This window comes from Acromyrmex echinatior, chromosome 16 (assembly GCF_024713525.1).
Source record: "Acromyrmex echinatior isolate Ae372 chromosome 16, ASM2471352v2, whole genome shotgun sequence".
Lineage (NCBI taxonomy): Eukaryota > Metazoa > Arthropoda > Insecta > Hymenoptera > Formicidae > Acromyrmex > Acromyrmex echinatior.
This window is the reverse complement of record NC_141867.1, coordinates 1,551,045-1,575,803: the sequence shown is the minus strand read 5'-3', so window position 1 is coordinate 1,575,803 and position 24,759 is coordinate 1,551,045. Positions and strand designations below refer to the sequence as shown.

The 24,759-nt window shown below is 34.5% G+C and overlaps 3 protein-coding genes across 6 annotated transcripts in view; all 3 read left to right on the top strand.

The window, feature by feature from the left end:
- ken (zinc finger and BTB domain-containing ken and barbie protein) overlaps positions 1 to 10,076 on the top strand; it is a 38,481-nt gene extending 28,405 nt beyond the window's left edge. Inside the window, exons 2-7 of one of the 2 annotated variants that reach the window (XM_011054406.2) lie at positions 304 to 578; positions 3,348 to 3,638; positions 3,804 to 3,973; positions 4,062 to 4,289; positions 4,448 to 4,739; positions 4,939 to 10,076. In XM_011054406.2, coding sequence (XP_011052708.1) covers positions 540 to 578; positions 3,348 to 3,638; positions 3,804 to 3,973; positions 4,062 to 4,289; positions 4,448 to 4,739; positions 4,939 to 5,418 — 1,500 coding nt within the window. In that variant the 5' untranslated portion in view covers positions 304 to 539 and the 3' untranslated portion in view covers positions 5,419 to 10,076. The remainder of the gene's footprint in view (positions 1 to 303; positions 579 to 3,347; positions 3,639 to 3,803; positions 3,974 to 4,061; positions 4,290 to 4,447; positions 4,740 to 4,938) is intronic. The other variant, XM_011054407.2, reaches the window with a different exon arrangement.
- A 1,474-nt stretch (positions 10,077 to 11,550) lies between these two features.
- LOC105145071 (apolipoprotein D) lies at positions 11,551 to 13,981 on the top strand. Its single transcript, XM_011054408.2, has 4 exons — positions 11,551 to 11,841; positions 12,075 to 12,205; positions 12,318 to 12,561; positions 13,195 to 13,981. Exons 1-4 carry the CDS (start codon positions 11,668 to 11,670, stop codon positions 13,687 to 13,689), a joined length of 1,044 nt encoding a protein of 347 aa, XP_011052710.2. The 5' UTR covers positions 11,551 to 11,667; the 3' UTR covers positions 13,690 to 13,981.
- A 1,111-nt stretch (positions 13,982 to 15,092) lies between these two features.
- On the top strand, positions 15,093 to 18,808 carry LOC105145072 (apolipoprotein D). Of its 3 annotated transcripts, none has more exons than XM_011054410.2 (5): positions 15,093 to 15,236; positions 16,413 to 16,531; positions 16,822 to 16,952; positions 17,085 to 17,264; positions 17,577 to 18,808. In XM_011054410.2, exons 2-5 carry the CDS (start codon positions 16,421 to 16,423, stop codon positions 17,719 to 17,721), a joined length of 567 nt encoding a protein of 188 aa, XP_011052712.1. In that variant the 5' UTR covers positions 15,093 to 15,236; positions 16,413 to 16,420; the 3' UTR covers positions 17,722 to 18,808. The 3 variants fall into 3 exon arrangements, with proteins under 3 accessions (XP_011052712.1, XP_011052711.1, XP_087270465.1); XM_011054409.2 differs by lacking the exon at positions 15,093 to 15,236 and adding an exon at positions 15,756 to 15,925; XM_087414339.1 differs by lacking the exon at positions 15,093 to 15,236 and adding an exon at positions 15,952 to 15,976.
- The last annotated feature ends 5,951 nt before the right edge of the window (positions 18,809 to 24,759 follow it).

Genomic DNA, 24,759 nt, shown 5'->3' with positions numbered 1-24,759 from the left:
AAGTTTACAACAAAATTAGGGAAAAGGGGTTAAACCCAATCAGCTATGAGCAATGTTTCAATTAAAATATAATTGAAATTGATGTAACTTGAAAATCACGAATTTCTCGTGCTATTATTATTATTATTATTATTATCATTATTAGTGAGAAAGGCTACCTAAATCTATTGCCCATCTATAATCGAAATCCAAACTTGGAACAGTACCGGTTACCATGTTTGCATTGATGTCGTTGGAACGGTATTACTGCTCAATATGGCATTCTCAGCGATCTCCACTTGCGTTTCTCGACTCTCTTCGTAGGTAACACTTCGTCCAGTCATCCGTTACGTCCGTGTAACGCGCGTAGACCCTGCCCGGCAACTCTTCAAGGCCCAAATAGAAGAAGAAAGAAGAACGTGAACGTAAGCGCGAACGTAATCCAGCCTGCCGGTGCCTGCCGGCTAGTACAGATTGACCCTGAACTTCAAACCGCGCTGCTTACTAGCATTTCCAGTAGCAACCAGAAGCAGCGACAGCAACGTCGGCAGTGTCCAGCAATGATTTCCTTATTTAGCAATTTTCTCAGTATTGCGCCGGTGAGTTTATTACACATGCGAGTGAGCGTGTACGGCTGTGCCACCGCATCGTAATTTTTATCTGAAGAACTTGCCCCCCTTTTTTTCTTAGATCGCTTTAAATCGTTTTCTGACTTCTCTCATTACGGATAAATGTCTGTCATGATATCGTCTTCTTGGATCGAGACAGCGATACACGCACGTTATGAAAAAAAAATTAATGTCTTGTTTAATTTATTATGTGCGACTGCATGATCGTAAAAACGAACGTATATATATATATATATATATATATATATATATATACATTTTAATTTTTATGTGAAGAAAAAAAAAAGAGACAGAAAATGAAAGATTTGATGTCTTGCCTTTGCTTTCCTTTTTTATTTAAGACATTTACTTTCGTAATATAATATATTAAGATAAAGATATAAAATAATTGTATAGTTTTAAGTGCTGTTCGGTCTACTAAGGTTTTCAACGAAATGATTTTCTTATGCAAGCGCTGTTACAGGTGGATATAAATTTTCCAGTTACGTAATGCGGCGCTTTGCGACGTCTAATACGAAAGGAATTCGTTACAACGAAACGTTACGATGGCTGTTATCTGAGAATAAATAAACGGTAGCCCACAGTCGCGAATCTATATGCATACCTAACGTCGAATTCGACGGGAACCCGTCGCGCTACTTTCGATCATTTAAAATTCATACGATAGATTTAGCACCTTCTTCGGGACTCTTACCCAAGGTCTTTCCTTTCGAATTCGATCGAACAATCGACTGAAGGTCATGGCAGCAAATGCGAGATGCTCTTAGATCGTACTACACGTCATTACTTCATCGCTCTATAATCCTGAGTTATACATTTTAAGATATATCGTATTTCACAATGGAATAAAATTTATCTTCGTAAAGAAAATTCACTTTTTGATTATCATATTAAATGTTTTTGAAAATGATTAGAAAAATGTATTTATGTAAAAACACACACACACACACACAATCATTGTATAAATCTACATACAAAACATAAAAGAATCAGCTGCATTGGAAAAAATGCTTTAAATATTTTAATATTGTAATTATTACTTCTCAGTAATAATGAAGAATTAATCTTTTAGAAACAACATATTGTTCTCTTCCTCTCGTGCGTTAAATTAGAGAGAATATATCGATAAATTAATATAATATTTCTTAAAATTATATTTTTCGTACATATCTTATTCTCTCGATAATATTACAATAAATGTAAATTTAAATGAAAGTATACAATAAATTGATAAATAATAATTTTCAGTATTAAACAGTAATCTTGAGACACGTTTGACATTGCGGAATTCATTTCATAATATTAATTACACGTTTGCTCCTTTTGAAAACATAATGTGAAACCAGACTTTCTCTCTCTCTCGACTTCCCTTGAGAAACTGAAGGAATGCTCGATCAGCCGTTAATTCTTAGCCATGGCCGCGTTAAACTGTTGCAAATCTTCGACACGGATGAATGGGATATTTCTTACGCGCTCGATATTGTATTAGTCAAATATTTTTTTTTATGATCAGTATTACAAGATTATGTCGTAACAACAATCCATCAATTGTTTTCTGAAACAAGTGCTAATTAGGAGCGAATTATGTTCGATTGACCGACACTTGATGAAAAAATATTAAATAGAACCGGATTTTGTAGCAAAACAAGTTGTTTCTCCGATAGTTAATAGGATTAGAAGAATTTCTAGTAATATAAAACAGGTTTGTAAATCACATTCGAAAATCATATACCTACAATTGCATCATAGTTTATATTATAATATTAATTAATTATGTATTTTGTGAAAGAGTATACAAACTATATTAAATATTCGAGAGCTTTTATTCGATGCACTGTTATTAATTAATTTATGAAAGTATTATATAAATTTAATGTTGTATGAAATATTAATTTTTTAAATTTATGAAGAAAATAACTTTTTTTTATTACTTTTGTGAAGCTATAGGAGAATCAAAATAGATGTAATTAAATATATATAAAAAAAAATATAATACAAAATAGATATAATTAAATATACGTGAAAAATAAAATAAATGAAGAGTTTAGTCTAACGAGATAATTGCATACTATACCATTAAACATGTTTGACATGGTCAACTGAGAGCTGCGTAGATGTAAGAGAAACGTGAGAAACATGATCTTATGACACGTCAGTATCTCTTCCGCCGTTTCTTGGAGAACCAAGACACGAAAGGAGGAAATTAGTGTAACGAAGCTGTCATCGCAACACGCAAGGCGGCAAGACTACTTATTGGGTTAAGGACGCGGGATGCATTTTTTATCACATAATTTCTTACCATAATTGCACCCTATGTCTATACGATAGTTTTATTTTTTTATCAATAAATAATTTATGTGTGTAATTAATTACTAATTTATCGCAAAGGTGTGCAAAGATTTATTATCATTATGATATCAAATATTCAATATCATCAGATATTTGATATCATATTTTTTACAAATGTCATTTTACAATCTTTTTAAATCTGTATTTCAATCAAAATTCTTTAGATCTTTTTTCTACAAAAAGTAATTTAATCAGAGGCACGTGCCACCTATCATTTATAAATTTTGATAGTTTGACCAAAAACTATTGACAAAAAAATTATACTTTAATATGTCCCGTTATTTAACTGTTTTTATTTTTTTCCTTACGAATGACGAATTCAAATTTTAAATTAACAGATAAAAGCCTATCTGATCATGGATATTAATATTCTTTTTATTCTTGTTTCAGACGATGTATTCTGACGGTCTCCTGACGCTCCATTATGGAAAACATCCAGCGACCTTGGCCGCAGAGGTCGGGGCCTGGTACAGCGGGGACCGTCACGTAGATGTAACCCTGGCATGCGATGATGGGTCTATTGTGAAGGCCCATCGTGTCGTTTTGGCAGCTGCCAGTCCCCTCTTGGCTAGTCTACTTCGGAATCCTGCCCTGGACCATGTGGTTCACTTATCAGGCGTCCGAAAGACGCAATTAAATCATTTGTTGGAATTTTTATATAACGGAGAAGCGTTGATACCGGTATGAATTTTAAATTACGATATAGTTTTAGTATACAAGTAGTATACAAGTAGAATATTTCGACAGAAAAACAATTTATTAACATAATATTTGTATTTGAATATGTTTAAGTGTTTGAAATGTGTGCTAAGCAGAATTTTATTAATAAAATTTTATTTCGTTCAGTCGACAGAGCTTACGCCATTAAGAGAGCTTTTTGAGCTTCTCCAAATCAAGTCCGAACTATTTGAGCCCAATCAGCCTCAAACTAGTAATTCTGATCCCGAAAGAATATCAACTCCACAGCCTTCAGAAGGCCAGGAGAGTTCCAGTTACGAATCCCAATACGATGGCAGGTAGGCAAATAAATTTTACAGTTTATCGAATTTGTATAAATAAAAAAAAATATCAGACATAATGTTTTAAAAACTTTATATCTTTCAGACAGTCCAATAATCCTGCGGACTGTTGCTCAGTCCTCATTAAAACGGAAGGCTGCGAAGAGGAGCCGGAAGTGGATGTGGAAGGTGTGGAAGGCGAAAGTCTTCTTTCGGATAACAGAGAAAGCAGCATAGAACCTCCTAGAAGAAGGGATAGTTCTGATCCTGTTAATCTGAGTCTCAATTCCGGCACTTCCGTCACAAGTGATAGCTCACACGATATAATACACAGGTTAGAGAATGTTGACATTATGTCACATAATCGTTATGTATCGGTCGATAGTAATATAACGCTATTTAGTTATTTTGGATAAGCTACATCCAATAGAATCCGATGAAATTTGGAACAATAGAATAAATCATCAAGGTGGCTTGGTTTGACTGCTGCAGGTCTGAAAAACCGATATTCGAAAGGCGAGAATCTCTTGAGGAAGCAGAAGAGCGGAAGAGGCAGTTGGCAGCGCGACTGGCGTTAGGCTTAGAATCTGGGAAGAGAAAACTCGAAGAATTACCGATCCCACCTGCGGAAGCATACGTCGTGACGCCTCATCGAAAGCGAAGACCAGGCTTCCATAATGCTCCCGCACAAAATCCGGCTTTCGTGCCTTTCAATCCTGGATTCGAAACGCCCAGAAGGTTGCAGGCGCCACATCCCCTGAGTGTTTCGGCACCACCGTACCTGGTTGGTTTTTAACAGTGACTTCCTGATATCGATATATTACGACGAACGTTCATTAACATCGATAAACGTGCACGATTTATAAGCTTCTCTAACAACTTATTATGATTTCTTCAAACGTTTTCAATACTATACAGTAGATATACATTGTAATTTCATTTGAGCGTTTCTACGTTTTTTACGAAGCGTTATTGATGTGCAGCAAGATAGATCAGTGACGCCGCCATCACATCGACCGCCAAGCGCTGATCCGACGTCAGCAGCGGCTCTGGAGGCACCTTGGACGGCTTGGACTCTGCCACCTGCCAGAGCGCCACCACCGCCACCGTCAACGGACGACCCGCCGAAGTCTACCCCTGTTCGAGAATATCGATGCAGCTACTGTGGCAAACAATTCGGCATGTCATGGAACCTGAAGACCCATTTAAGAGTGCACACGGGCGAGAAGCCTTTCGCGTGTAGACTTTGTGTTGCCATGTTCAAACAGAAAGCCCATTTGCTAAAACACCTTTGCTCGGTGCACCGAGGTGTGATAGCCGCTCCCGACAATACGTTCTCGTGTTGCTTTTGCTCGTCGTCGAACTTCGTTAATTTGCAGGACCTCATTAGGCATCTCTCGGGACCGCACAACAATCTACTGCTCAGCAGAAATCTACATCGTGAATTTACGAATCACGAATAGCGACAAAGTCAAAGACCGTCCGGTGCTGAAGAGTGTTCCTTGAACGCATAATGATGAGCAGCTTATTTGATGCTTTTATGCTTTCAAGATCTCATTAGGAGGATGCGATCAAGTCACACAATTTCTGTTCAGACTGTTTAAAAAAATTAGTTTATGCAAAATGAGATATTTAAAATTATCGCTCAGTCTTCGCTACTTGTGATATACAAAAAAAGTATATAATAATTATTATATACATTTTCAAATTATCTTTATATTTTGAAAAATTATGATCTTTCGTTAAATAATTTATTAATTATTTGTTTTTTCCATAGACAAATAATTTCTTAAGTTCTTTCGTATCACTAAAAAGCAGTGAAGAATTTTTGCGTAATGATTTTAAATTCTATCATGTAATTGATCGACTTATTCCACTGTTTGAACAAAAATTTTTATAACTTGCATAATTTTAAATTATTGTAAGTTATAAACATTTTTATATGATATTTTGATCTGTAATATAGAGAGTGAGATATATGATTTTTACTACAGACAAAATATAATTAAAGCATGGATGAGAAATTGATTGATTTAATATTTGTTAGGAAACAAATTTACATATAATAACCAATAAATAATAATTGAACAAAAAGAATATTTAATTATTAAAGCTCTTTTGCTTAACAATTAGTAATAATAACAATATGAGAGTTATAGAAGTCGCTAGAACTCAATTGCGCAAAATTAGTTTAATCAATTTTCGAACCAACAATGTATTGGCAAATTTCCGACTAATTTAAATTAAATAATTTTAATTTGCGACGACTATTGTACCATATTTTACTATGTTGACGATGTTTTAAAATGTTACGATTTTAACAATTATGCGTGGGACTCTCACCATCTTCCACCCTCAGCTATGAAATTCTGTGGCATAACACCGAGATATTGAGGAAGGACAATACTCACTGCATCTCTGTCTGCAATTGATCGGTTTTTTTCTACGATACTTGCAGAAGATTATATGTAATATAATTATTATTTTTATGTTAATGATGGCTCAAAGTGGAGCCGAAACATACATTTATGATTAAATTGTTAAAAAGCGTAATTGAGTTCTAGCGCTCCTGTAACCCTTTTCACATATTGTTATTATTACTAAAATTTACATATGGTCTGAACAAAATTTCTTTTCAAATACTGCTGTTTGTCTTCATATTTTTTTATTTATTATTATAATTAGTTATTATAACTTTGTTTATATTATTTTCTTATTAAAAAAAAAAGTTATTTCATATGACTTTGTAAAATAAGTTTTTTTTTGTAAGAAAATAATATAAGCAAAAAACTCAAAATTGTATGTACAATATAAAATTGTCATCATCATGCGAATATAAATATAAAGACGCAGACAGTATGCAGCACCGAGAAAGGGTCTTTTTTAAGAATAATAAAAATTAATCGCTATTATATTGTATATGTGATGTCAACACCATCTAGTGACAAAAAATCGCGGATACTTTTTAAATGACCCAATATATAGGATATAAAACTTCTCTACATTGAAGTCGCTTAATTGACGACTTGGCGGAAAGTATCCATGATGTAAGAATGCCAGATGTAATACAGCACACCTGATTCTCACATCATGATCTTATCGTTACGGTTAAGTAATAACTTCGATAAAATAACTTTGTTAATAGTTGATTCGATAGTGATTCGAGTACGTCGAGTCGAGAGTGATCGCAGAGAACGATCTGGAAAAAGTACAAGGATAATGTGAACGAACAGAGAGGTCAATTATTGTCACACGCTAAATCTTGGCATGATTGTAGCGCAGTCTCTTTGTCGCGTCTTGTTTGTTGTTATTTTATTTTAATCGCCGCACGTGGCAAATCCGGCAAAGTTCCGTTTACCTCAGCGCGTGCGAGTAATTTTACAATGTAAATAATGTTAAATAGGAACGAGAGGACGGACTAGAATTTATTTATTTCACACTATTGCAAAGGGACCAACCGACTTTCCACCGATTTCTATCTTAGGTAGATCTTAGGTATCCTGCCCGCCAATCGCCACGAGCTAGCTATTAGTAGTTAAAACTGTACGGTTTCGATCGCGAACACGAAAGTATTCGATCGGGATGTTGAAACGGGAAAGAATGAAGTCGAAATGTTAAGCAGGACGGAAGAGAACATTATCGGCGAAATCGATTGCGGAAGACGCAGTTATGATGTTTATAAATTGTTGATGCAATTTATTGTCTAGTAAACATCGACGTTGTTAATGTTCTGTCTTCTAAAACCCGTCTTCCACATTGTCGCCTATCTCTCATCTTTCTCATCCCCGTCCTGACATCCCATTCATGGTACACCCTTCAGTATAACTTAGCGACTCGAGTGCCTTGTCAAATGGGTCCAAATTGGTTGATTGGGCAGTGATTTCATGTGTTCATAGGCTTAAGAGACATAGGCGTTTAAGATGACGATGACGAGTTCGCTTAGGAAATGGAGGAACGTTAACGAATTCGCGTAGAAAAGTTTAAGATTCATTTGAATTAATTCAATTTTTCTTAAGGCTAGTTCGATCGTTGTAATTAGTAGCTTTCTTTCATCTAATTTTATCTTTGTTTGGCGCAGGACGTCATTTTTTTTCTTTTCTAGGTAGGCATTATTATTACCTAAGGTGCCTTGAAGAAGGGCCTCGACCTCTTTTTTGCTCCTTGATATGTGCATAAAATCTCGAAGATATTCGGAAGTAATTGAGCAAGGAGAAGAAATAAGACACTTTCAAATTGGTCGATTATTAACGCGTTTGGAAGTTTATTCTGTTTAAAGAATATACATTCCACAAAAATGGAATAAAAGAGTCTGCTTTAATGCAGTGACAATTGATCGAGTCATAATTGTGAAAAGATAAATTGAGAATAACATGTGTATTGTGCAAAGAAATTACTAAATTAAAATATGATATAGACGCTCTGAATGAATGTAGCTTCGATTTTCTAGATTCGCTTACATACCAAAGACGTTCTGATAAAAATTGTAAAATAATATTAGTTAAATATAAATGCAATATAATTTAGTTTTTAAATCAACGAATGAAATTTCGAGCTGCGCTAAGTACTAAACGGCATTGTACTTGAAGGATATTTTACAATTTTAATATATATTTGAAAAAATATATATATATCTATATATATATATATTGTCGATTGCAATGGAGCAAGTTTGTATTATACATTAATTGCAGTAAACTATCATTTTCTCGTGATAATAAAGGATGTACATAATAAAAGATATATAAAGATGTAAATTTATGTAAAAGTTTATATAAAAAAAAATTTCTTTATGGTCTGCTTCTCTCAAAGAGTGTCCTGTATCAGTCAAATAAAGCATCGCGCGGGAAAAGAACGGAAACACAGTCGATTGGTGTTCTCTCTTCATTACATCCTTGTATTTCTGCTCGACCTCATAATCGCGATTGCTCGAGGGTGTGGAGACAAATCGATCGGTGCGCCTTTTCTTCTCCTTCACTTCCCTTCATTACGACGTCCATTTACGAGAATGTCGTAACGGGGAGGCGTACAAGAAACGGAGCGGAAAGAGAGGTTGGAGGGGTGGTGTGCGCTCTCGCGAAGCCAGGCAAAAAACGGCCAGCACAAAACAGTGAACGTAATGTGATACTAAATGATAATAAAGCTAAAATAATTATTGTTTAGCGTGCGACGCCGCGGCGTTCATGGCACGAGCGCGACTCGTGGCTCTTGGCGTGAGCAAGAGGAGAATCTTGCGATCGCGAAGGGGCATCAGGAGGATACCGACGAAGAAAGATCTTGCGAGTCGCCTATAATAATTTAAGCAATCAGCTTTTTATCATCATTCTTTCCTTTACCCTTTTCACCCACCCTTATCACGCACTCCCGACATCAGTCGTCCCCTCTTCTCGAGCCGTAAACGCACTAGGATTACGCATTACAGATTATTTTATTGTTAATTAATTATGTTTAGCGCGCACGCGCACCCGGATGTCCCTCTCGAGACCGTGATCGCACCGTTGAGGAGAAAAGAAAAGCATAGATCTCGAATTTCGCCTTCGATCCAGTTGACCGAGAATGCGGAAGAAAACGATATTTTTCTGATATGATTATTTGACGTTGCAGAATTCTTCGGAAGCACTTGCAAGTTCTTTTGTCATTACATAGCAGTGAAACGATAAATTCAATTACTCATTGTTCAGTAAAGAGAAAATTTAAGAGATTTAAAAACAACAATTGACAAAATCTTGTGTAAAACATTGATTTTCTACCGTCTGTAAATTTAGCGTCTTCTTTTCCTCATTCGGACATCCGGGTGAAACATTGTAGATTTTAAGCATCTTCCAAGCGGGGCGCGAGCTCCGTGTGCTTTCTTAGTGTTCATAGATTTATGAAAAATAAATTAAAATTCTGAAGAAACTGGTGTACGACAAGAAAAAGAAACAAACATAATCGAACTAATATATGTTTCCAATACTTCCCTCTTCCATTCCTTTAGACCTGTTGTGTGATTTATTAAAAGATACCTATATTATTTAATTGCGCGATTGTGAAACGTGTATATATAAAAATTTGTAGAAGAATTGCATTTGAATTTAAACATTATTAAGCAAATTTAACGATTTTAATAAATTAGTTGAACGAACCATCTTAAATTATTTCACAAATTACCGCTTTTGGAAGCTCTTAATAATTTTTGAAGATAATAATTAAAGAAAATTATACACTTATTTAACGGAATTTAACTAGATGCTTTCTTGAGATCAGTGTGTATATATGTATATTACATTGTCTATCTCTGTTAACGATCGCTACCTTCATCGATGTGAATGAGAATATAAGATCAAAATCGAAGAGTTAATTATTGTTTTCCTGATACGCATAGCGGTTTGCCGTTCACAGAATCTTCAAAGAGTTCTCCAAGACAGAGGCGCAAAAGATATCGCCAGCTAACGGTCCGAGGATTTCTCGGTTTTGTACAAAAAGAAAAATAGCGAGACCCGTTACTAGTGGGCTACGTTCCAACAAGACGCTATATACCGTATACATCCAATCTCGACGGTGTCGATTGCATAATTACGCGGCAAGTAAATGTCCATTCCTCGTTTTGTCCTCCTGAGAAGAATCGGTCTGCTCGATCGCACTTGCCTGGCAGCCGAACGTAAATAACCGTTTGTACGAGGAATATATTAGTTCGAATTGCTGGAACCGGCTTTGTAAATGACTAGAGGAAGTGGACAGACATATTTATCTTTCATAATTGAATAAGACGTGTCTTGATTGTATAATATTTCATGCATGAAATAAGCAATTAATTAGTTTTATAATAAATGTATGTATAATAAATAGAGGCAATTAAATATTTTTGAAGCGACAAGAAAAATAGAGAAAAAGAGGGAAAGAGAGAGAAAGATTTTCAGAAACTTTTTAAATGCAATAATTTCGACACGTGTAAGTTTTGCTTTAAACTCAACACTACCTCATACGTCAATTGTATTACATTTCATTAATTAAAATTTCGCGCAAACATAACATGTTATTACAAGCAAAATAATACCTGTATTTTTGTTACAAAAAAGAAAAAAAATCGATGAGCTCAATACGTGAACGGAAATAATTATTGCACGTCGACCGAGTTTTTTTCGATCGTGAACCGACAGTTATTTCAATTAAAAATGGATACGCGTTTTGTGTGTAAATTATGGCGTAACGATATTTTAATACATGTGATATGTTTGAATATATGCGTAAATTTGAATAGCGTGAAAAGAATCAGAAGATTCTAGAAAGGCAGTGAGTATGTAATTAAAAAAAATCTTAAAAGATTTATTAACATTTACTATCTTTTCTCTAAAAGTTTCTTAAATAATGAGTGTATAAATCTAAATTGGAGATATCGTGAAACAAAATTCTTCTAATCCGTTAACTTTTAATCTGAGAAATCATTGGCATTCCACGCAGTTGATAGACCTCGCTCTAACGCTGTTCCCGTGGGGGCTGGCGTCTCCAGGGGGGGATTGGCGAAGTACCGTTTATTCTGAAGTTGCATAATGGATCTTGCATTTCTGGTTCTTGGTCGCGTCGCCGATGGACTTGCCAAGAGATTCGTAGGCGCATCATTGACCAATGACCAACGTCTTCTCGGCCAGTGTCTCGGGCCACGGAGAGTACCGTAAGAGTACTAATACGTAGGTAATACAGAGGGGATAAGACCTCTCGGTCAATGCTCCTGCTTAATGTATATAAAGGTTGGAGCCTTGATGGGTGTTCGAGGAGTTCGCAGATCGTCATCAGACATGTTCGGGAAGATTATCCTAGCACTTTCGACTCTGGCCTGGGCCAGTGCCCAGATTCCTAATCTGGGCTTCTGTCCCGAATATATACCCATGGCGAATTTTAACAGGCAAAGGGTGAGTAACTCAAACGTTTCGTTTATGAGTATATTATCATACACATTCGGTTTATTTTCTTTTTCTTTTATTATTTCGTTATTTTGTTTTGTTTGTGGAACATTTAATTTTATGAGAATTTGTAGAATATACTCTAATTACAGCGATATTTTATTATCAAACGAATATCGGGAAAATTAAATTTTCTCTACGTTGCAAAATATTTGTGTAATGAATATTTGATTTTCTTACAGTTCATGGGTATTTGGTATGAAGCAGAAAGATATTTCCAGCTTAGTGAAGTAGTATCTCGATGCGTTATGTCGAATTATACGAAAGGTGCCGATGGTAAATATCGCGTGAGCAATGAAGTAACGAATCGCTTGTAAGTATACATATATATTTCATCTAATTCGTTTGATAAATTTGTAAAGTGTATGGGAATTTCATTAAAAATTAATGGGATTTTAATAATACAATAAATCTCTGACATTTAGCACTGGCGTAAAGAGGATACTGGAAGGTGAAATTAAGCCCGCGGCTTCCAGAGCCGAGGAGGGTAAACTTCAGGTCAGGTATACCACAGTTCCACTGACTCCCGAAACTAAGTACTCTGTACTCGAAACGGATTACGATTCGTACGCCGTTTTATGGAGCTGTCAAGGTATTGGCCCGATACACGCACAAAATGCATGGGTCATGACGAGAGAACGAGTACCGTCCGGAAAAGTGCTTCAAAAGGTAAAATAATAGAATAAAAAATCAAATTTAAGAAGAATTCTATATTTGGCCGAAATGGATCTTCAATACAAATTTCTCGTGTAAATTTATATTCTGATTCCGTATATTGCGCGCCAAAATGTTTTTTCGGAAGACGCATTCACAAGTAGAACCAGAATAATAATATTACTTATTAAATTATATAAGCAATTACTAACAAAAAATTAATTGTCATATGCTGATGAATTCTAAAAACTGCGAATAATTCATTGCGAAAAATATTACCTTTGTTTATATTTTAAAATACAAAATTAATTGAAAAATTGTTACAAAGATTATATTTTTCGCAATAAATAATTAAAAAATTATATTTTAATAGAATTCAAATTAATATGTAGAATTATTAAATTTAAACGAATTATATATACAATTAGGTAAATTAGTTTATATTAAAACATAATAATTTATTTGTGTTTTAATATATTCAGGATTTACGGCCGAGAATACAAGAAAATAAAAATTATTAATATAAAATAAAATAATAAGTTTTACGTTTGAAAATTATTGATACAGTTACAGTTATTATAACATACGCGTGTTCTAGAATCATTATCGTCACTATAACAGTTTAAAATCTTTTTTTTTCAATTGCAGGCTTATGGCGTTCTTGATAAGTACAAGATATCGAAAACGTTCTTCGTGAAAACCGATCAAGCGGAATGCGCCTATTTGGACTCGACAACAGAGGAGTCTGAGGTGCCTGAGCAGGAGAAGCCGGAGAAGCCGGAGAAGTCGGAGAAGCGAAAACAGAGACCGCAACCAACTGAGCCGAATGAAAGTTCCAGATCATCCATCGTTCTGAATGATGCCGATACTGAGATAAAGGAGAAGGAGGAACCAACAGCCGGGATTATAGGCGAGAAAGCGCTCTCCGATATTCCGAAGATAATATCGGAGGAACCCGTAAAGCTCGAGCAGCCCATCGAAACTGTTCCTGAACGGATCTTGAAGTTAGCAGAGACGATAAAGGAGGAGAGTGGCGACACGAGGGATAAAATGATCATTGTCGAGGTCAGGGAGGAGAATGTCGCGGAAAATACGAAGGAGGAGAAAAGCGAACATTCGAAAGAGCCAGAAGCAACTGCCTAGAAGTATTATTTAGCAAAAAAGTCTGTTAGTTGGCGCTAGCAGGGATGTATTCCTGGGGATTTTCGACGTCTTAGGCTCGTAGCGGTTTCCTCATTGAGAACCAGTCTCGCTTAAGTACCGTAAAATCATTAATCACTGTTCCATCGACACGCTGTCGTTCTACGTTGTCGTTTGAGGACATATAGGGTTGGCACGGCGCTTTGTTTTATAGGCTTACGTACAAATGTAAAAAAAAAAAAAAAGAAAAGAAACAAAGATAAATAAAATTGTTATAAAAAATGTCTTAATAAAACGTACCTGTTTGTTTATTATTTCCATTTCATTATACAGATATGATGATATGCATGTCAAATTAATTACTGATTACTGTAGCGTAATTTAATTATAAATTAATACGCAGAATTATATCTGATTAATGGAAAATAATATTTGATCAATGAGACATGCAACTTTATTTAAAAAAAACTTCATTTTTCTTTAAAATTTTTCTACGTACAATAATTTACCACGATAAGTTATATGCTGTGAGTAGTCATACAATAAGAGAGAAAATGCTGTTCTTAAACTCTTGGAAAGTCTTTTTAGCTTTCGCATCACGATGTGGTACTAGTAAAAGCTAAATATGTCATAGTATTTTCTACGTAAACATAAATATATAAGCAGGTCACATAACGGATATATTTTTCATCATTAATAATTCAATCTTTGATAATAATCATATCAATTTAAAACTACCACTTGATATATAAACCGATGTTACGTTAAATATGAACGATTAAATAATAAATATTTCAACTCTGAATGCAGATGAAAAAATAAAAAGCTTAAACATTTTTTTCTTGCATTTAAATATATAAAGAATATTTAAAAGAAAATTTGAATATTTTATGTATAAATATAATGCAAAAATATTTTTTCCAAATTTACCTTTCTTCCAAAATGTACATTTCTTGATTAATAACTTTATAGAATTAATTAAGACTAATTCGATAATACATAACTATACCCTATAGATACTTTTATATTCTCTATAGTGCGTAAATACTAAAACAAAAATATATTCACTATATGACGTAATCGATTTATCATAAACATATTTACTATTAAAATAATCTTTTTTCAAATCATTCTACAATCTATTAACATATTTCTTTCGTATCTGATTTATTAGTCGTTACTGCGAAATCTATGCAAGCACAAACGAGCAATTTTCAAAAGTGATCCATCGCATCTGATCATAAAATGGTCCACGTGCCTTCGAATCTGTCGCTCATCTATTGGTCAATGGCAAATTCGAGTCGGGTTTCTTGAACCCCGAACGTACCGTTACTGACCTACTAACTGTCAGTACTCTGCCAAACATATCCAGTCAACCTTCGCGGGTTCGTCTCTCCGACGAAGCGAATCGCGGAGCAGGAAGTTCAGTCACCTACGAACGATCCATCGTGTGAGAAGTAATCCTCAGCGCTAATCCAGAGTCAAAATCATTTCGAAAAAACTGACATTCGACGCGTGTTTTCTGATTATCCGACGGTCAAGGCTATCAGGTGAGTGCTGTATTTAGAGTGCCATGAGATTGTATTGCCGATATCGCATTCAGGTTGTTTCTTTTTGCCCTTTCTACTTTGATCGAATTTCCTAACAATAAATTGCTCGTTGAACTACTTGTGCAGATATAAATTTCTTGTCAGGTAAATTAAAGAGATCAGAGAATTAGAAATCAAGTTCGAACTTAAATAATTCACGTGTAAAATTTTCGCATAACAGTTTGACCTGCATCTATTATCCAAGGAATAGTTCATATCAATATGAATTTCAAATTACTAGTACAATAAAAAAAGGATGATGATATTTGAAATAATTTATTACTTTATTCTTAATCCTTGTAGCATATAAAAAGCGAAATCAACACATTATGTAATATAAGAGATAAAAACTAGTCCAACAAGTAAAGTACGTTCATAAACGTTATTAAGTATGCCATGCAGAACAGTGTTGCATTATGATATCATCAATTTAGAAACTAATGTCCGCGATAATGCAATATAAAAGAGCACACGTTCGTTTCTCTTCATTTTCTTGAATGTTTCGAAGTTAGTAACTGTGTACTTTGAAAACACGAAAGGTGCACCAAGAAATATCCTCAAAGCATCGAAGTTGATGTAACTTGATTTGTAAAATAAACTCTTCAAGTGGTGCATCATTACACGATAATACACCTCGTGTTGTCGTAACGGTGATTATTTCGGAAAAATTTTCTATAATCACTGGCATTCCGATATATATAGGAAGTTTCATTAATATTTCAACATAAACAATTTTGTTTAAAATAAAATTAACATTATCTTTGTATGATTTTTTATTTTAATGTTTCTGCATGTACATGTGCATATATATTAGGTGTTGGAATTAATTCGTAGCGTTTTACAAGTGATGGGAAGTACTTTCATTAATGTATTTTTTAATGCTCATGTGAAATAAATAACATTCTTTCATTAAAAAACGCTACGAATTAATTCCAACACCTAATATATATATATATGCACGTAACAAGTAAAAGATTTTACTTATTTGATTTCTTCATATAATTATATAATTTGAATTTTATTTCAATGAGAATCCGACTTATTGTTGTGCATTAAAATTCTTAAATTTCTAACATATTTTATGTACCTATACATATCTTTAAAAAATGGAATAAATATTTTGTGTTCTTTTTCCAGAAAAGAATATGTTACGGATATTCGTAATTATTATCATCGCAAATACAGTGATGGCGCAGGTGCCATTTTTGGGTACATGTCCAAATTTGGAAGCAATGCAAAATTTCGAACTTGAAAGAGTGAGTACGGAACGATCATTATCTTGACTTATACTTAATATTAAAATAATATATACTTAATATTAAAATACTTAATATTAAAATAAAGTAACATAAAGTATATAAAACAATCCTTTCTATGCATTTAAATCAAAAGTACTCTAAGCTCTTTGGAATAGAATCTCACTTTAAAAAGTGAAGATTGACTCAATTTTAAGTTTTCAATTTTTAAGAGTGAGTGAGATTTCACTCTTTAGAGCAAGATTCGTTATAAAAGTTTTAGAGAGTTATTACAGATTTTTTTTTTCTAGTATTTGGGCAAATGGTACGAAGTCGAGAGATATTTTGCGTGGTTTGAATTTGGTGGAAAATGTGTGACAGCTAATTACACTCTGAATGAAAATGCTTCGGTAAAAATCCTGAACAAACAAATTTCTTCATTGTGAGTACAACAATATCTGATACTCATAAAGTAATTTTAAGTCATTAAAAGCAAGAAAAACAGTGATATAAGATAGAATGATATCATCGTCAACAATTATCCACTTAAAGTAAAGTCTATTCTCTTGCGTAGAACTGGAGTCGCAACGAGTATCGAGGGCATTGCAAGGTTAATTGGTAGATCCGATGATCCTAAATTGACCGTCACTTTTCCATCCTTGCCACTGCCATTCGATGCACCTTATTGGGTTTTAGACACGGACTACAAATCATATGCCGTAGTATGGAGCTGTACAAATCTTGGAGTCCTTAAGTGAGTTTGCATGTGAAAAGAACGCGGGAAAATAAGTAATTAATATAAAATATGTATAAACATTTTTTGCCTGATACAAAGTTGATTACAATAAATCTTTCCTGTGCCTTTATTATAAATATTATTGTAATTTTACATATTATGCTGCTAAATAAGTAGAAAAAAATTTTAATTTCTTAATGTATCATACATTCATGTTTTAAAGGCATATTTTTCTATCTCTGGAGAATCTTTGATTTTAGAGATATTAGATTAGAAATTAGACTGAGCAGACTTTTACTAGATTATTAAAATTATAATATGTTTTTGCAGTGTACGAAATGTTTGGATTTTAACACGAGAACCAAAACCGTCAGTCGCAGTTGTAGAAAAGGCTTATCAAGTTATCGACAAGAATAACATTAGCAGAGCGTACTTTATTCGTACAGATCAGAAAAATTGTCCGGTTACGAATTAAGAACGACTTCTACATGGATGAATGTACAGAAATATGCTCGAAGAAAAATGTATTTTTTTTTGCGATGCAGTTTTATATAAGACTTCTTGAATTTATTGCCAGCAGATGCTGATTTTGCTGACTATTGTGCAAGTATTATGATTACGTATTGCGGATGTACTTAAATTAATAGAATTGTTACGAATATTTATTTTATATTCAATGTTAAAATACTACATAGTTATAATGTTTAAAAAGTTGTATTTTTCTGTCTTTCTATATTTGTTTCTTTCTTGTGACTGTGATTTTTAATGCAATATGAAAAATTGAACAATTATTTCATAACAATGAAACATAATTTAAATTTGAATCCCATTTATTTTGGACAAATTGAATTTAAAATTGAATTTTGAATATATTATCGTCAGTACAAATATGTAATGAGGATAATTATAATGATACATTTGACATTTTGACCGCGAGATATAAGTTTATATGTACTAATTGATCTGTTTGTTATCTGCTTAGTAAAAGAAATAGAAATAAAAGAAATAATACTTATAAAATAAAAGAATATTTTTAAGAGATAAAAATATATAATATTAGTAAATTTGAAAAATATTCTATGGAATATTATTCTTAGAGAGATTTAGATCTAAGATTGCTTTATTGTGTAAGGATTCAAAAATAATTTTTGAAATAAATTTTTCAAAGATAATGTGGTGCTAATAAATAATTTTACGGTCAAAATGTTAAGATACAGATCATCTATACATTTGTATCTCAATGTTTACAGCTATCTATTTTTTGTATGCGTTTTTTATATATGCTTCATGTTAATCTATTTAATTTGTTATGTATATTTATTCATTTGTTTGAAATATTATGACTTAGCGATGACTCAGACTGACACAGTGATAATTTATATCAATTTTGAAAATTATCACGAAATCTGCGAATAAGTCGTTATTACTTATCAAGTTGAGTAATAATATTTCGTTAATTATCTGTTCATCGTGTGTGTGGTATTACATTTTATAATTTTATAATAATTTGTTGTATTTATGCATTTAAAGAATGTAAAAATGGAAAATTTTGAAAGATGAAATTAATTTTTTTCTTCACAACACACTATTATCACTTTATTGCGACATTATATTAGGTCTGTTCATTTTTCATTGAAAACAGATATAGTTTATTCCACTCTAACTTATTGCACTAGTTTAGAACAAAAACATAGAGAATGGATCCATATCTAAGTATTCACATGTAATATCAACAATAATAAGAGAGAGGGACCGTGGAAGACGACCAATCTCCCTCTCATTTTCTCTCTCTCTCTCATTATACCATTAAATAGAAAGAGATAAAGATTGACTGTCTTCCATGATCCCTCTCTCTTTCTTTCATTGACCATTTTTGACATACAGATCGCACAGTCCACTCTCTATGTCTTCGGTTTAGAACTAGGTTCAGAACTCTTTGAAAAGAACAAATCTAAAAACTGCACGTTGATGTTCTAAAATATAAATACTTATCGACAATTGGTTATGTAGTATTCTTCAATTATCGCTGGGCCCGTCGGGCCCCATTTGCTGCACACAGAACCTTATCCGTGGCTGTCAAGATTCTTTAGCCAGTAAGATTCCAGCGAGTGCCAATTTTCGTTGTAAGATCGCGCGATGCACGACTCGGAGGAGTCGAAAGCTCGCTTACCACGATCGATGATCAGCCGATAAAAAAAGATCTCGCGAACCAGTTATGAAGATTCAATTATGTAAAAACGATGCAAGAAATATTTAGTCGGCCATTAAGTTATCCGTATAATGATAATTTACGCGTGAGCGAGCATCAGCTTTGTAATATCGCATGCATAATACATGCCACGATGGCGTACAGCGTTTATTTATCGTCGGGAAGGGACGCTAATAAATGAGTGCGTAAAAAGTTTCATTAATGAGACGGTAAAAGTTCCGCGTGTAATCGATTGCGACGGACAACTGCGTTGTCGAGTCGCACAAATTCGTTCGCACTGTTTGCGATTACGAATATTCGAAAGGGAACACCCGATTGAACCGGGTACTCGCCGAGTGTCTCCCACGTTAAAATGCAGAAAATGATCGTAGCCGAAATAAATCGAGCGGCGACTAACGAAAATATCGCACGCAACAATACCCTTAAATTAAACAAATAACAGCGATGGGGTGTGGTCGCGTGCGAGACGGGTCTTCGGGCATTGTCACGTGCCATCCATGCAAACAGAAGACTATTCAATTGTGGACCTGCAGGATATGTCATCAGGGATGCATTGTGCATCGAGAGAAAGAAGAGTCGCGTGATCCCACGAATCACACCACAAAAAATGTATGGATTTCTTTCTCGCTTCCAACGAACGTGTGCGGATCGTATAAATTTTAGCATAAAGGACGTTAACATTGCGTGTGAATAATAAATGTATATACCTGTATAGGGTGTTTCTTAAATAGCGGACACTAATCATACAGCGCTCCTGATTAAAAATTAAATCGAAAAATTAAAAGTCCTCTATCATTTTTGCAATTTTCGCAATGATTGATGAAACATTAATTTCTAAAGATCGCCGAGTAAGCGATTGCCGAATCACATAATGCTAATCCTGATAAAAAATTGAATCAAAAAGTCCTCTACCATTTTGCATTTTTCGTGATAGTCAATCATTGGACAGGATTTATACGCCGGATTTATACGCCGGATTATTACGCGGCAATATTTAGAAATTAATATTTCGTCAAACATTGCGAAAATTGCAAAATTGTAGAGGACTTTTCAACTCAATTTTTAATTAGAAATAACGCTATATGGTGTCTGCTATTTAAGAAACATTCTGTACATACATATACAACATATTAAATATTTTCTTATTCCTAAAAGTCACTTAATACGTATATACAACATTAAATAAGTTTTTAAAAATAAGAAAAATTTAATTTGGCCGAAATTGTATGCGTAATATATACAGATTAAAATTTAAAAAGTCCAAATTAAATTTTTCACAATCTTACAAAATATGTACAAAAATATAATTAAGTAATCGGAAAGTACTGCGTATGATAAATTATGTATAAGTTTAAATTAAAGTTTAAAATTATTTACTTATTTCACGAAACAGAAAGCCTGTTTGCGCACATAAGATGGAGAGGAATTGAAATAATTCGAAGAAATCTTTACTGTTTTAGTGAGTATCTGAACGCGTTTAAATTCCTGAATTTCCTCTTTAATACTCCGCTACACGAGCTCCTCTTTATGTTCTCTCAGTTCGTTTTTTTCTCTTTTTATTCGCATGGGCTAAAAATTGGCGTATTCTGCCAAGCCGAAGACTCGTTTCCGTATAATCGTCGCCATCGCTTGTAATAAATTAAAACGTGGTAGAATCTAAATCAAGATCTAAAGGGAAAGGATCTGCTAGGAGCCAGCGGGACCCCCTTCCGAATTTATCTCGTCGTTCCTTTCTCGAGAACTTCTTTTACGCACGAAATGAAGCAAGGAAGGGAACGATGGGACGAAGGGCGGAAAGGGGGATGTACGATCGGGCTCAAGGCGGCCAAATCTCCGCGTGGGCCCTACGGTTTTCGAGAGGCATGGGCAGCGGTCCCTAATAACAGGGTATACCGAGGCTAAACAAACATACACGCCCCTGGCATCTTTTGCTGAAAGAGTGCACGGAGAACAAATGGGAAAAAAATGCGCTTTCGACACACCGTGCAACAATTTGGGGATAAAGTATATTTGCTTATTTCGCATAATTTAAAGGAAAACAGATATTCTATCGCGCACCTGCCGATTGCCTCTGACTTCTCGTCTCCGGTTTTAAAAAGAAACGAGAATTCTCGAAAATTCGAGCACAAATATTTTGCTAGTAGTAGTAGTAGTAATAGTAGTACAATTGCATTTATAGTTAAAGCAAATAAACTTTTCTGAATTATTCATAAGGGAATTGCACAATATACTTTGTGATACTTCATTGAGACATTCAGGCCCGGTTGCACCAACTTCACTTTGATCTTAAGCGAGATTTAAAACTTTATCTATCTTGTTTTAAAACTAAAAAGAGATAGAGACAGAAAGAATTTTAACCTTCGCTTAAAATCAAAGTATCATAATCATTAGTATAATCAGGCCTCAGTCAAACATTGATTTTATATTTAGAAAGCGAAGAATAAAATATTATATAATTGATTTACAAAAGTTAATTATAAATGCAAGGAACATTCTTAAATGGAATCAATATTCTTAATTGGAATTAAAATTTATAGATTTGTTCATATTTAATGACTTCCTATTAAGAAAAGATCAGATATCCAAAGTAAAGCGTTCATTTAAAATCTCAAGTAAAATCCAATTTCGTTAATAATAAATCTTTCGTATTTTAATTTCACACTTGAACAAATAATTTTTTTTTAATTACGGATTTGTAATTTAAGTAACAGGAATTAAATATAAGAGAGAATATTCTTTAATAATTGGAGCGCGAAGAAGATAATTGGGCTCCATTACAATAAGAAACTAAATGACATCTCGTAAAACTCTATTATATGTAGTCATACAATTGAAGAACATCTTAATAAGTATTATAATATATCTCATCGTCTTGTGTATGCTGACATAATAAGTATATAGCAACAGAAAAAATGTACCAAACTTTGTTTAAAAAGGAACAGCTGTATGCTCGTCTCTTCAAAAATATCGTATTCTGTCAAGACTAATATCGAGATTAAAAAAAGGAGTGCACCGAGGGTTCCACTTGGTTTCTTTTCGAAGAGCGGGATAAACGGGTTGTTTGCGTTTCACCTCAGGGTGGTCCACGTCGAAGGACCCACATCATACATAGTTGAATTTAATAACGAACGTTCGGAAGGCATCCTACCGTCTGTAATTTCACCTAAATAATGTATCCCATATAATTAGTCTAAATAATAGTTCATATTTCTTATTAGCACTACACGTCGTTTTATTATATCGTTGTATAAAAACTTAATCTCAAAATCGTGTCTAGAAAACATTACCTATGATATTTTCGTAAAATATAAAATATACATATTATTTACTAATTACAACAGACTGCGCCGAACGACTTGTTTCGCATGGCGAAAGATAATTTCTTTGTGGTGCGTTGCAGCGTTGCATCGAATCGCGTCGCGCGGATTACTCATCGCTTTTTTAATTTAAATGGAAATGTGGAATAAGGAGGGTGAATATGGAGGCTGTTTCATTTGTCTTTGGATCATGTGAAAGGCTGGTAAGGGGTGCGCGAAACGCGAGAGAACGAAGGTTAAGTAAAAAGCCGCGAAGAAGAAGAAGAAATGCGCGCGGAGGAAGAAGTACGGGAAGACGACGAAGGAGAAGGAGAAGAAGAAGGCGAGGACGAAGGTAGATGAGACAAGAGGCATTCTGGTTTGTGGGCACAGCCGCTGCCTGCAGCCCACAATTATGATAATAGCCCCTGAGTCCTGAGTCTTGTTAGGCCAACATGCAGCCTCAGCTCTTTTATCTGTATCTTCTTATTTTCAGACTCGTGCTCCCCCGCCCCTCTTCGTACCGCGGCTTCTCCTACTTTCAACCCTTTACGTCCTCGCGAGGTCAGATGGGTTCAAACTGATCGATTCGCCGGCGAAAAACTAAATCCGATATATATCCCATCCTTTCTCGAACCGCTCGCTATTCCGCGTACCGACGATACCAATCGCGAGGCTCCATTCCGAAAGGATTCAAATAACCAAGCTTTACGTCTCTCTCACGAATTCTGCAGTGTATCAAATGTCTTGTTGAAATGTGTCATATCGTTTAGATATCGGATATATGAAATGAGAAACCTTTCGATTCGATACTACCTCTCCTTTGTCGCATTTGTCAATTTTTTTTACTTTAATATCCCGTGGCATTATGAAATAGTTGGATCAAATAGAGAATAACAGCCGCGGGGGATTGTCAGCGAACTGCTAACGTATGTACCTGTGTCTGCAAACGTTGTAAAAGTCGGTAGCAAACGGTGTGCACTTTAATCCATTTTCAGTGCTACCGTCTGATCTTTTGAGCACCGCGGAAAGCGTTAATTGGAGGCCGCGCCGCGATTGGGCAAAGAAAGTCTTGCAAAGCAGAAACTGTGTGATAATGCATGAAAGCTCCCCCCTCTCTATTTTTTTCGCTGCATAGATGAGGATCTCCTGGTATACACTCAGTATATGCACGCGTGCATCCCGTCGCGTCGACTGTGACGTAAAAGCCGCGGTCCAAAAGTACGCTACCTCATTTCTACTAAAAGCTGTTCCTTGTGAAGCGCATAATCGCGTTTCCTTAATGATGTACTATTACGATGGCTGCCTCTCTAGAGAATGAAATTCTCAGAAGAGACGTTCCTGCATCTGAAGATATATTAAAATGGAGTATCATTGGGATTGATTCGATTACTTTCAGCGCGTAAGTCGCGATATCACGTTGATGAATGAATTCTCTCCTTTGAATGAATTATCTAATTACTATCACATAAAGTAAAATGTACTTTGCTAAATGAGAGCAAATATATGAAACTACATTTACGATATAAAATGTAACGTACGTACACAAATCGTAAAACTAATCGTAAATTTAAAAAATATGTAAAAAAGTAGTGAGTCCCAGGTCTAACGATATTTTCCAGAAGCTACTACTAGGATAAATTCGGCTAAACCGAGAGTTTGGCCGACGACTGCTAGATATACGACTGTTTGTACAGATTAGAACCGACAAAGGAGTCCGTTCTCTCTTCTTGACATTGCCTTGATTTAAACGAAGCGCCCTGTATTTGCAGTAGATTAAACCGCGCTTCATGCCGCGCACTGCGGTGTCTTGTTTATGATATCAGCTGTACCGCTTTGGAAACCATTGTATATTGTGCCGAGTAGCATAGACAGATAGACTATCTAAACTTTACTTGGACATAGTCATCAGAATAATTATAATTAATACGTTTTTTTCTGAATAATGTATATAGAGTGTGTACTAGATTTTTGCTTCCCGTATTATATTAATGAGAAATTTGCAAAA